General features: G+C 42.0%; 1 protein-coding gene across 1 annotated transcript in view; it reads right to left on the reverse strand.

The window, feature by feature from the left end:
• The window catches only part of XPO4 (exportin 4), a 62,565-nt gene that overhangs the window by 19,000 nt on the left and 29,284 nt on the right, over positions 1-14,281 (reverse strand). The window contains exons 8-14 of the mRNA XM_083436158.1: positions 13,154-13,311; positions 12,797-12,971; positions 7,706-7,882; positions 5,835-5,977; positions 5,580-5,722; positions 3,214-3,391; positions 1,156-1,315 (exon numbers count right to left, since the gene is read on the reverse strand). Coding sequence (XP_083292284.1) covers positions 1,156-1,315; positions 3,214-3,391; positions 5,580-5,722; positions 5,835-5,977; positions 7,706-7,882; positions 12,797-12,971; positions 13,154-13,311 — 1,134 coding nt within the window. The remainder of the gene's footprint in view (positions 1-1,155; positions 1,316-3,213; positions 3,392-5,579; positions 5,723-5,834; positions 5,978-7,705; positions 7,883-12,796; positions 12,972-13,153; positions 13,312-14,281) is intronic.

The following is a 14,281-nucleotide window of genomic DNA, read 5'->3' on the forward strand; positions in this document are numbered from 1 at the left end:
GCTAAGGAAGGGTTGGGTAGCCTGCGCTCCTCCATATTTTGCCCAAATATTATTCCCATAACCACTGGCCATGCTAGCTGGACCTGGTAAGAGTCCAACAACATCTCAAGAGCCAGGGATCCCCTTTCCCTGGGAGAAGGCAGATCTTTTGAGTTGTGTAAGTTATACAGTACTTTGATAAAAAATTCTCAAGTTCATTCCCTAATGCTGCCATGTTCACATGTCACAGCGGATCATGTTCCAAACACTTTCATTTTCTGTCTGTCTAATAATTTATTTAACAAATTTTATACATCCCTTGACTGTAAGAAAACCTCTCGGTGGTTTTCAAAAATATAAAACAAAACACTGGATTTCTCCGTAAGTAAGGGCTAACCACAATTTAAGGATGCTGTAATTATAACTGGAGGCACAGGATCCCTGACAGTGCTGCATGCATATGTTTTCAAGTTAGAAAAAAAGGTCTATGGTCTGATTTGAGCCCTAACCTGCATATGCAACAGAATGAGGTGGTAAAGGAAACTGAAGCATTTCAGGCCAAAGGTGAGGTATGCCATTTTAGGAATTTCCCCCCATGTACGGACTCCCTGTGAGTAAAATGTTAGCACATCAGTCAGAAAGATTCTATAATACTCACTGCTATACAGTCGTATCTTGGATCTCAAATGCCTTGCGACTCAAACGTTTCGGCTCCCGAATGCAGTAAACCCAGAAGTGAGTGTTCAGGTTTGCAAACGTTCTTTGGAAGCCAAACATCTGGCGCGGCTTCTAATTGAGTGCAGGAAGCTCCTGCAGCCAATCGTAAGCCATGCCTTGGTTGCTGAACGTTTTTGGAAGTTGAACGGATTTCCAGAACGGATTCTGTTCAACAACCAAGGTACGACTGTACTAGCTTTCTACTTGCAGGCAGGTTTTTGTTTTAGATAGAATTCAATCCTTTGCCTGCTGGTGGTCCAGTCTAACTGGATCACCTCAGAGTTCTAGCACCTCATCCCCAAGTCATGCTGCTGTATTTACTCTATTTAGAATAAGTAGTGAGCAAGACTAATAATGCAAGGTAGAAGCTTAGGCCTTCCCTAGCAAATTCATCACCTGATTCACCTGGTACATTTAAATGGAGGAGGGGGGAATGCTTTTAGATTAAAATAGTTTTACCTGGTCATACAGTTTTTCATCTACTAGGAGATAGGTTTTTGCCCACCGCTTAAGGAACCATACAATGTCTTTTCCCATTTGCGGGCTCAGGAGGTGCGTTAAATCTGCTCTTATTGCTCGAGATTCCACTTCTGACACTCTTAGAATAGAAGACAGTAACCTGAGGAAAATTAAAGACACCATGATTCTCCCTCAGTGTTCTCCTGTTGATCTATTTCCTCACCACAAACACACACACACAGGCTTGAAATTTTCAAAATAAGGGGTGGGGTAGACTGAGTGACATGATCAGTACTGGGATTTCTTAAGGGCTGGGTGTGATTGTTCCTGTTTGGAAGAGTATGTTCTCAAAGGATTCTCTTAGCTCCTTCATGCTCTAAATGACAGCTATGCTGCCTGCCTTGCAGACTAGTATGTGCTGAAGAGTCATCTACATTTGCCTGGGACTCAGGTTACTAGAGAAGAATTATTTCCCCAAGACCCAGATAGTGCTGGGAACACACTCTAAAGTTCTTGAAGCGTCTGTTGAAAGACGTGCCAATTTTAATGTCTCAGATTGGTCCAAAGCCACAAAGGGCTGTAATTTTGTAATTACTTCAATGGTAAAGTATGCAAGCCGGTGAATTAAACTAATAATAATAATAGTCATTGCTCAATGGTACAGCATGTATTTCACTGCATAATGTCCCAAGTTTAGCTCCCAGCACCCAGAATACAGGTTCTTGTGTAGCAAAACTGGGACAGATTCGTCATCTTAGAAAGCTTCTTCTGCCAGGCAGAAGACAGGGCTGGGCTATTGGTCTAGATGAGTATAAGGCGACTCTTTAGAACTCTATTTTTGTCCACAAGGTGTCTCTGCAGTGGCAACTGCACTATTTAAAGGGGAAACTGTGCCCATGAATATGTAATGAACCTAGGAAGTAACTGCAAACCCAAATGTGTTTACCATGTATTATGTGAAGTGGTTCTTACGGATGCTTGTAGGGCTCTGGAAAGCCATTATCAATTTATTCTCAATTTTGCCTTCCAAAATACTGGAACATGGTAAATATTATTTCTGTTGCCACTTCTATACCCATCTTCCCTTACATTTATTGACCAGTGCCGTGATTCCAAGACTTGCAGTGCTTCTAAGAAAATACTCAGCCACTGCAACATCACAATCCTGCAAATCACATTCCATCTCACGGCACAATATTTCCCCCCAGCATGTATAAATATTGTCAACTTAAGGGTCACATGCGCAGCAATCAAAACATTTTATATCGTTTCTTGAAGAACATTAGCTGTCAAAAAGACCACAAGTTTAACATTAATTTGAACTGAAACAGGGGATGCTGTAAATTCAGTAGAATACACTATCACTTCCTCAAGATGAGATTTTGGAAACTGGCACTGCTCTTGTAAAAGAGAGGAAACCCTTCAAGTATTCCCCTTAAAAGTCAATTGAACTCCACATCTAAAATCCGTTTTGGAAGAACACAATTGGTTCTGTGAACTGCAGCCCTAACAGCCAATAGCTTGCAGTTGAAAAAAATCTACCCCTTTCAATGACTAGAATGCATTTTGAAAACCTCATACTGACTTAAGACAGTGTACGCTTGGGCCCCTGCTAAAGATAGAATTTTTATTAATTGTTTCTGCCTTGTTATGATATATAAATATACACTTCAGTGGATAACCTGCAGGTGGCATTTCTACACATGCCCACAACTCACTTCACTTCCCATTATAAACGACTTACTTGTCTGTTCAAACACTTAGCCCCCTCCAGACCTGGTGCTTTTGTCTAGTCATAGCTGCTCTTGCAGTGAAAACTGATTTTAAATTGCAAGGCAGCACTAACCTCTCCTCAAAGCAGAGCAACCTTTACAGATTTACTTCCTCCTCGACCATCAACTCTAGGTCACTACGGCAACTTGCCACGAAGCCTATTTAACACTTTTTCACCATGAGTGACATTCACAATGCTCACGTGGATTAAATAATCTGGAGTGTTAGCCCTATCTACCTCTGGTTTGTTTTCAATATTTGGCATTAAAATACTAAATAAGTTACCTAATAACAGAATCGGTTCTGTTGTACCCTGGAATGGAAGAGGCCTTTTCTCCTGGAGATCCAAGAATTTGAAGCGTTGTATTGATGTCAACCTCAGTTGAATGCTTAATGGAATACTCCATTATTTCTGGAGGTATTAGCGGAGTCTCTCCCTGAGTATCATTAGCTAAGAGGTAGCCTTAAAATTAAAAGCAAACAAAACAAAAAAAGAAAGTAGTGACCTCAGGTTACCTGACCTAAATTAAGTACTGCTTTAAGGGCCATCAGAAGAGATGTTGAGAGCATTGGCATCAACATTTGACTATAGTCTATCAGATGCTTAAGCTGTAACTTGCATTTACGTTACCATATTTCAGTTTTCTGCATGTGGGGACACATTCTGAAGAGTACAATGAAATATAATCACTGGGGTGGAAAGCAGCAGGCAATAGAAAAAAAATACTTATCACTGTAAACTACCACAGCAAATGTAAACTAACTTTTTAAGTAAGTGCACAATGCAAATAACCTTCACAAATGCCAATTCGACCCTTTTTCACGTTCACTGTGCCTGCAGCAAACCTGAAACATTTCAGAAGTTCTGCAATATTGGTAGTCCAAAGAAACTGACTTTCATTTCAGAGGGAATACAAAAAGGCTAGGAGTATTTCATTAGGAAGATGCAATAAAACAACTGTAGCCCTATGGAGGAAGAACCTATATATTATGAGGAATATATAGCATGTGAATCATGCCATTCCACCTGCCCTTGAACCTGATGAATGATTGCAAGTCTACGCCTCCTGCAGCATTAAACTCCATTTGAATGTGATACTCAGCAGGTGGCTGCCTGGCAGATTTGAGGGGGTAGGCAAGTGCCTGATTGGCTGGTGTGGTCCAATCTCAAAACTTGGGAGGCCCTACAATTAACTCCTTGTTCAACACACCTTGCTTTGTCATCTGGTGCCTTTCAAGAAGGAAGGTTCGACAAATGGCACGTCAGGGAAATTTCACTGTAAGGAGACATTCAATTCTACAAACACACTGATGGGAAGTCGTCAACCATTCGTATGTTACGTACCAATACTCTTTCTCTAAAACAGAACTATTAATTCTTCAAGCGTCAGCCTGAACTTATCGTGGTGGGGGGTGGCAGTACACTGGAGGTAAATCTGGAGTTCCGTTCATGCTTATGAAGGGGAAAGTAGTTTGCACGGTGATGAAGCTCTCGTCTCTGGAAGCTCTCTCCTCTGTTGCCCCTAGCTTGGTTAATGGGTGGGGATTGACATTAAGTGGGCAACGAGGCTTATTTGCTGAGGGAGAACGTGTAGAAGATGCTGCTGCTGCTACACAAATTCTGGCTCCTTCAGTAGCACAGCACTTTTGTTTGCCACCTTTGCATTCCCTTCCTCTTTTCAAGCTGGCTCTGGCCTCTGGACCCACTTGCTTTAAGTAAAGCAAGAAAGCTAAATCTGGGTGGAATGAATCTCCACCTCGGTTGGTGATGGTGGAACATGGGAAGCAGCTATGCTACGGAGTCAGACAATTGGCCCATCTACCTCAGTGATGTCTGTGCTGACTGGCAGCAGCTCCCCAGGATATCAGGCAGGACTCCCTCCCAGACCAACCTGCAGATGCTAGGGATTAAACCTGGGACTTTCTGCATACAAAACAGATGCAAACTGGCCTTGGCAGCGGCAGCTATCGCCTCCACTAGGGTTATTTTGCTAAGCTTTCTGTGCTTAAGTTTCATTGTCTCAGTGCTAGTGGGACTAGGTGGTGAGGCTTTCTAAACCCCGAAGGAACAGACTCCTTTTAAGATTCCCTGAATATTTAGGGTCATCAAAAAAAAGGGGGGGGGGAACTTAAGGTTGGGGGGGGGGTTGATAGCCTGTTGAGCTGAGTTTCTACTGGAAAAGCTCAGGCCATTGTGGCTAGGCAGCACCACTGGGCAGGGAGAAGAGAAACTGCCTCTCCGCTTCCTGGCTTACACCTGTAAGAGCAGCTTCATCCCAATGTAAACTGTTCTCCCTCAGCAACAGAGAATTGATGTGTTGTTTAATGGTACTATCCTTTACCCAAACCTCTTCTTCAACAGGTGCACACCAGAGGCAAGAAGAAACTTTTGCAAATGGAGTTATTCATTTTTGATCATGCTTTATTATATTTTATTTTATGGCCGGGGGCGGGCTATGATGAGCTTCTGTCACACTTACAGAAAGCCCAGCATGGCCTCTTCCTGCTCCCTTGAGGGCGCATCCTCATGTGTGAACAGCGTACACGCAACTTCCATTGTTAAGCAAAAACTACCAAAACGTCAGTCAAAGCAGCACCCGCTTCCAACGGTGCAACATCAGTGGTTTTGTGTTCAAAGATTTTCTTCTCACCTGTGACTAGGATGAGCCAATGAATGTCCTCATATAGGTCATCAAGCGCTTTATTGTCAATAGAGGCTGACCCGGCTGAGCCAATTAACTGCTGATGCCTTTGCAACTGGCCATGAAGCCTCGTCACTCTGTCTTCTAATAAGCTGAGGGAAAGTATTGAGAAAACTTGATCGTAATTGCATTCACTCTGGAGGAAACCCCTGCAAGCACATTTACAAAGGACTGCCACAGTCCAGAAATGATTGAAGGCCTTACCTTGTAAGAAGAGGTATACAGTGTTCGGCAGCAATTCTTCCTAACATGCCTACGCTGGCCAGCTGGTCACAGAACTGCTCTCTGTCATCCTCCTGCAGCTCACTTATTTCTTCCTCTTCTCTGGAGGCAACACCATTGGCAGTCTGACATTGAAATGAGTTAAGCAGACGTTGAAAAGAAGAAGAAGAAGAAGAAGAAGAGGAGGAGGAGTTTGGATTTGATATCCCACTTTATCACTACCCGAAGGAGTCTCAAGGCGGCTAACATTCTCCTTTCCCTTCCTCCCCCACAACAAACACTCTGTGGGGTGAGTGGGGCTGAGAGACTTCAAAGAAGTGTGACTGGCCCAAGGTCACCCAGCAGCTGCATGTGGAGGAGCAGAGACGCGAACCCGGTTCCCCGGATTATGAATCTACTGCTCTTAGCCACTACACCACACTGGCTCTCTGTGAAGTTCCAGTGAAGTTCCTTCACTGGTACACAGAAAGATACAACTCCCTGGCTGCTTGTTAACTGTTATTTTCCCCACCTCACCCCCCCCCCAGTACCTCAAAAACAAAACATAGATTTAAGAAAGTCTGGCTGGTTTCCTCACTTTCTATTCCCACAGGTAAAGGAACTAGAAACACCATTTAAAATTGCTGAAGACATCCCAGTAAGGATGCAAGGCGTGACTTCTTTCTGAGGGCCTCTTTCAGCCCTCTTTCATTTATGCAAACCGTCAAATAATGCTCTTAAACTTCAAAGCCTCAGCTGTTTCCTGAAGAGTGCCTCTCTACTTGAAAATCCTAGCTGCTACTTTGATATCGAACAAGCCAGCCTCTGGCATGCCAGCTGTGGCTTTTAAATGGTTACTCATGGGATGAGTGCCTCGTCATGCAGAAATCTAAGAATTAACCTGTATAAACAAATTACACTAAAATTGCCAAATTATAAATTCAATGGCTTCATTTACTAAGTATTTCTTGTACTGGCACTGATAAGCTTCTAATAGTGCTACAGTGAGCATTAACCATGCTTTGTACAACACGTGTAGAAACACTGAGGCACTTCAATATACTTTAAAAGGGCAACAATCGGCATTCCCTAAAACAAAAGGAATGCAGCTTCTGATAGGTACTCGCTCTCAAGCAATCTACATCAAAAACTGGAAACTAAGCAAAAATTATATCCATTTTGTCCTTTAAAACACCGCAGAAGCTTGCTCTCTCTTCCTGGCTTGATAACACCCTACACCTTGAATTGTCAAAACGTAAAACCTTAATAATTCTGCAGTAGATTATATTTGAGATATGAAAAAACAACAACTAGATTCCGACTCTTCAGAACTTTAAATGGCAGACTAAGAAAGCTGGAGGAGGCTTAAGTCATACCGACAAGGAAAGGACTGCCCTGTTATTTTTGTTGTTGCTATTTGGTTAGGCTTTTTGCTTCCGATAGGTTTAGACTTGTTTAAATTGGGAATTTTTAAAATCCATTTTTGTTGTAAGATGCCTTCGAAACAGTTACAGTGGTATATAAATTTAGGGCTCAGCTCACACTGCAGCAGCCTTCCCCAATCAGGTGCCCTCTTGATATTTTGAACCATAATCCCATAGGTGCCAGCCAGCATCAAGGAAAGATCCCTTTTGTTTGTGGAGTTACAATTCTGGATCCAACCCATAGTCGATAGGTAAAATTACTTCTGCTATTTAGTGTGTAATCTGTCGTGGGCAGGAGACAACTGGAGCTAAAAAGCTCAGTCAAGTGCCTTTCCTTTCTTGTAAATATGATTTCAGCCTCATCTGTTAATTTTAATATTTATTTTTAGGCAAACCAAAGCTTTTTAATTACTCTGCAACCGCTCAACCACTGCCAGCTGAAGAGCTTACCAAATTCCTTGTACCATCAGGAGCAGCTAAGTGGCACTGGATGTAAGAATTAAAAACCTGAACAGCATGTTGGGTAAAGAAGCCTTTATGGAAATGTTTGTCATCTTGTACCAAAGTTAGCCAGGATTCCAAGAGCTTGTCATATGCCTCCATGTATACCATGTCGTCTTTGTCAAGCTAAGGAAACAGAAGAAAAAGACCTGTTACCCTGCAAAAAGTTGCCTAAACTTTCTTCAAGTTACACTACTGTGCCTATTAAGAACACAAGGACAAAGTGTTTTCAATAAGACACACTTGCAGATTATCAACGCATGTACCAACCATTCCAAAAACAGTTCATAGTTGGCACTTTCTGGAGAAAAATACTTTTTAGTGGATCCAAGCATCTAAAACTGCAGACAGGCTGGATCCAAACAGCTGGTTGCAAAATCAACTAAGACACACCACCACCAGATGTAGCCACCTGTGCCACCTCAAATGCCATTACAGAGGGTCCCTCAAGTCTCAGAGTTGGCTTTTCAGGGATGTAAGGGGGTTGCAGCACAAATGAGGATGCGAAAACCTGTTTGGGGAGCAGAACTCAACTTGCAGTTCTTGACGTCTAACACATTTCGACTGTAACAAAGTGGGTAGGTGTGTTTTGATGAATATGACATCTTTTTGTTAATTCATTTACCTTTTTAGAAAAAACAACCAAAAAACAACAACCCACCAATATATTTTGCCCCTGAAAAACATCTTTAACATTCTGAGAATAAGGAATCATTGAACACAATGCCTCCAGTCAGTCAGTCTTCCATAGTAATAAGTGCTCTCTCTTTTTTGCAAGTTATGAGGTCTCAAAACTCAAGGAAGTGTTTTAGCTACCTCATAAAAAACTTTTTTTAAAAAACCCACCAGAAGCTCAGAGATAAGCTTACCAAAAAGTTGTCTTATAATAATAATAAAAATATTCTTTCTTCTGAATTTCTTTAAAGATGATTAGAAAACTCAATCAGCTTCTTCACTGCATGGACAATGGAATTAGAATAGACTCATAGCCCTTTTCACATATTGGTAAAACTGGATATAATCAACATGCAGTGAGATAGTCCCAGTTCGGTTCTTATGCCAGGTATACTCACTGGGCTGGACTCACATATATATCTTGGAGTCCCATGATTAAATCACTGTTGTACTACAATAAAACATGATGACCTAAGCTGCCTATTAAATTGAATAGCCCCTCCCCTAAATGAAACTGCAAGGCCTTGTTTCCTTTTCCCAGTCTCAAAATTCTTTTTTACACCCAGCTACTCCTTCCCCTTCCTCACAACCACACAGACAAGAAAAGCCTACTTATGTACCCCACCCCCAACCAAAGCACACAGCAATTTTCGAGAGATGTGATGCTTTTCCTAACTGAATTATTTCAAATGTGCTTTGTGCTAGGTGCTGATCAAAGTTATCTACTTCAGTTCATATGGCGCCACAACTGTTGGCTTGTTGCTGATCCTTGCTCTTCTCTGCACATATCAGGAGGGACTTCAGGAGTGCCCTGCACAGTGGTACCTTGGAAGTCAAACGGAATCTGTTCCGGAAGTCCATTCAACTTCTAAAACGTTTGGAAACCAAGGCACGGCTTCCGATTGGCTGTAGGAAGCTCCTGCAGCCAATTGGAAGCTGCGGAAGCCACGTCAGACGTTCAGGTTCCAAAGAACTTTTGCAAACCAAAACATTAGCTTCCGGGTTTGTGGTGTTTGGGAGCCAAAATGTTTGAGTCGCAAGGCATTTGGGATGACTGTACTGCACTTGGTTTTTGGAGCAAACACTCATGGGCTGCTTCTGCCTGCACCAAACTTCAGGATAGCATAGGTAAAGGTAAAGGTACCCCTGCCCGTATGGGCCAGTCTTGACAGACTCTAGGATTGTGCACCCATCTCACTCAAGAGGCCGGGGGCCAGCGCTGTCCGGAGACACTTCCGGGTCACGTGGCCAGCGTGATATCGCTGCTCTGGTGAGCCAGAGCCGCACACGGAAACGCCGTTTACCTTCCCGCTAGTAAGCGGTCCCTATTTATCTACTTGCACCTGGGGGTGCTTTCGAACTGCTAGGTTGGCAGGCGCTGGGACCGAACAACGGGAGCGCACCCCGCCGCGGGGATTCGAACCGCCGACCTTTCAATCGGCAAGCCCTAGGCGCTGAGGCTTTTACCCACAGCACCACCCGCGTCCCATCCGCGTCAGCATAGCATAACTGCTCCCAAAATCCTCCTCTACGGACAAGAGAATGGGAGCTCTCATGTCGGACTGAGCTTTTACACTCCTGGAACTGTGAAAGAACCTCCCTCCCTACTGTGTGCAGAGAACCTCTGGAGGAACACATGAGCATTTAGCCTGCCAAGTGGGTCAGAGATACTTCTTAAGCAAACAGCTTGGAGGAGGCCTGTAAAAGATTAGGAAGGAAACCTGACAGCACAACTCACGCTTTTCCCCCAACCCATATGGAGATCTATCATTCCATTCTGCTAGAATGTTGTAAATACAAAGCAAAAATTAGCTTTGTGAGCCAAAAATACATGTTCTGTTAAGTGAAACCAGAACACATGCAAAAACTAGGCTGTTCTAGTAATTCCACTATTTAAAATATTCTTTAAAGAATGAGGAAACCTGAGCCACTTGAGCCTAATGCCCTGGCAGCCCATAGGCTGGTCTTCCTGAAAATTTGGCCAACCCATGAAAACAACAAACAGAGCAGTTCATGGGAAACTGTCCCTTGTAATTTGCTTCCAGTCAATCAACTGCCTTTAGAAAAGTTCTGAAGGATATTAGGCTTGTTTGATAACCGTGTTGCGTCCCTCCCTGGTCATTTAATTAGAACACACGTTTAAAGACTCTTTGGGCACAAGGACATGCTGTACCAGTACGAACCTACAAGGTATTAAGAACTGTCAGTGCAGAATCCTCTGCAGGAAATCTAATACCCATCTGGTGTTTGAAATATAGCCATCTGTGCCAAAAGAAAAACCATAATCAAGAAAGCTAAATGCCAGTATGACATTGCATCCAAAATTAAGCAAAAGCGAATAAATTATTCCACTAGCTGCATTCAGGATTTTGGTGACAAGATGGCTTCAGAGCCTTCGGAGAGGATGCATTATAAAAACTGGAAGAATGCAAGTGGCGGTGAACTGTTTGTGTAAGGCAGAAGATCCATTCAGCGCAAATGAACTGTAAGCAGATTCAATGATCTTCCATTACTTATTTCAAGCAAGGACAAAATGCACTAAACTGCAATCAGGGGTGGTAAGGCCTACCTACACTGGACATTACAAGAAAACTTTAGTATAAGATGAAAAGGGATTTCATATGAAGCAGAATAAAGGCTATAAAGGGCGAGAGTTTGCACTGAGTAAGACCCAGAACAGAGTCTTAAGCCAATTTATGAAACGTTGGTCTGTCAGTCTTTGATATTATTATTATTATTATTATTATTATTATTATTATTATTATTACAATTGTTATTGCTATTATTAGCCGCCCTTCACCCTACAGGCCCAGAGCAGCTAACAACAATTAAAACACAATGTCAAAAACAGTTTAAAGCAAATTACAATCAAAGTGTGTCCTAAATACCGTATTTTTCGCTCTAGAAGACTCACTTTTTCCCTCCTAAAAAGTAAGGGGAAATGTGTGTGCGTCTTATGGAGCAAATGCAGGCTGCGCAGCTATCCCAGAAGCCAGAACAGCAAGAGGGATCGCTGATTTTGCTGCGCAGCAATCCCTCTTGTTGTTCTGACTTCTGAGATTCAGCATATTTTTTTTCTTGTTTTCCTCCTCGAAAAACTAGGTGCGTCTTATAGTCTGGTGCGTCTTATAGAGTGAAAAATACGGTATATACATCTCAAGTGTCAAAAGCCATGGTAAAGAGAGGTTTCTTCAGCATTCACCAAAAGTTGCATAATCAAGATGCACTTTTGTGGGGAGGAAGTTCTACAAGTTAGGCGCTGCCAGGGAGCACGTCCTCTCCCGAGTCACCACCCCCTGGGTTTCTGACCATATCTCCTGTGCACAAGCTGGTTGTTGTTTTTTTTCTAATACAAACATTATTTTTGCCTGGCAATATGTCTTTACATAGCTTTGAATTCTACAGCCCCTGAAGTCAACTCTTCCATGAATGGCAAGGGCTATGCATAATGTGTGCATCTTACTTGATTATAAACTAACTGGAATCAGCTGTGGGAGCAGTGTGTCTTTTCTAGGTTATGCCAAGTGTGAAGCTTTGCAGTGAAAATAGTAAAATGGTGGGGCAGTTGAAAGAAGAACCCAGGAGGGAAGAATGGTGTGAAGTTCATGGGATGTGAAAAGAAGTCCTGACTTATCAATTGGGTATCCTTCACAAGAATAGTCGTGACAGTTATTCATTTCCATGAATACAGTGTTATATTGAGAGCAGTATTGGTGCTCAAGCTGTACTTTCCTGTAGCTGTGTCAAACTACACACAAAAACATGAAGCGTATTGGAGGGAGACGTTTATCTGCTTAGGATTTATTGAGCCTCCTTTTCAACCACCAGTTCATAAAAGGCACAGCAGTGGACAAAGCTGTTTATGTAACAGAAGTGTCCAATTCAATCCTGCTGTTCCCAATAAAAGGTAATGATTTCATGGATGGGCATTAAAGGGATAATTTAACAAGAACTAGATTTGGTATGGTGTCATAGCAAGAAAAACACCCCAAAGAAGCCTCATTTGTTCACTCTGTGGTTCCCGTTTCCCCACGTTAAAAATATTTTCTGAATTAAAAAAACAAATTTAAACTCTCAAGCAAAATTCAAAAGCTGCTACACTGAGGCAGGTACCTAACACACAATTTTAAAATGTGAATTCACTGCTGAAGTGCCAAGTTTTGAACTAGTACTAACTTCTTGCCTAATACTGTCTCAAAAACTGTTCTCTAATTACCCTGTTTGCACACAAAACTATTACAAATATATTTAGCATTTGTGGGGTGGGGGTGGAGGATACATGGCAAGCTCAGCATTAACAAGAACTAAAAACTTAAGATAAAAATTTTGAAGCAAGCCTTTAGGAATTCAAAGATCTGTACTCACCACTTCTTCCAAGGCAGCACTTCTCCCAAAAGAGCAAGTGAGGTGTGTGAGGCAGTTAACGAACGAAGAAAAAAGTTCATTTGGAATGGCTGTTAATATATTGCGAGGAAATACAGTGATCAAGTTGCTGATTATACTTGATATTCCCACTGCTTCGGAGTCCTCTATCTCAATTCTGTTAAGACAAAACATTTATTTTTTAAAAAGAGAAAAGAGTAAATAACTCTACCGGCATAGTCAAATCAAGACCCACTGTCAAGAATCTTTTAAGTATTCCACGCCACTGTTCAAGCTGCAAAGACCTACAGGAAGCAAGTCCCTCCCTCCTCAATTCTAGGAAGCAAACCTATTACATACCCATTGATAGTGTTGAGCAATCCCTCAATGAAGTGAGCTAAGTAATCGACTTGAGAACTTTCGTCTGGAAACACTGGCCCGTGGAGAGAGGCTAGCTGAGCTAGGCACTGCAGCGAGTCTTGTGCCATATCTGTGTCTTCTCTAATTTTTCGATGCACCTTTTTGGAAGCAAGAGGGTTAACACCACATGAGAGGCGGGGGTGGGAAATTAGACATTCTTCTACCATAGTCACATGGCTCGCAATCCTAAAGAGCACAATGCAAGTCCATGCACACTCAACACACGCTCAGAGCTTTCGCCACTGAATTTGAAATCAAGAGTCTTATTATTTCTAGGCACTTAAACCTTCCAAGCTGCCCTCACAATATGCCAACTTCATAAGCCATATTTAATTAATCCGAGGCAATGTTTCGCTGGGACCTACCTACATGTTGAACTGTCTATGCATGTTGAGACTTAAGAGAGAAACAGATGCCAGCCAGTCAGACATGCTGCTACTTCTAAAAACAGCAATAATGACAGCCATCTGTATTATGCTAACTATGCCTGGGCCACAGTGTCTTGCTAAAGTTAGTCGACAAGTTCAATCAAGATTATATAGATGCTTCTTTAGCAGAGGTAAACACAGAACCCGCAAGAAACCAAATATATTTTGCTTGCAGCAAAACCTTTTGATTCCGTTTTGATCCCCTCATTTCTGCGAGCAGGATCATGCCACTCTTCCTCAGGAGGTCTTCAGTGAGAAGAAATCATCTCAACAAAGTGAGCATCCATTTATTGACTGAATTTTTATGACAAAATAAGGATGTCAAGAGAACTTACTTTACATAAATTCTTGGATGCAAATCAGAGCATCTAGAATCCAACATCAAGAAATAGTCGTCCAATAACAAATATAATACTAGTAATTGAAATCTATGGATATAAATTAAATTAATGCCCATCTTAAAGTACTAAAAAAAATAGAAGTGATGATAAATTAGAGTTCTCTTCAATTAAAGGAACACATTGATTTTTTAATATAATGAGATTCACTGTAGTGCTATGTTTTCTAGTTTAATCTAAGCTCCTACTGAAACACAAGCATGGCAAATAAACACTGCAAATCAGGAATTAGCCAGCACAGC

Source organism: Podarcis tiliguerta (genome assembly GCF_965153285.1).
Source record: "Podarcis tiliguerta genome assembly, chromosome: 4".
Lineage (NCBI taxonomy): Eukaryota > Metazoa > Chordata > Lepidosauria > Squamata > Lacertidae > Podarcis > Podarcis tiliguerta.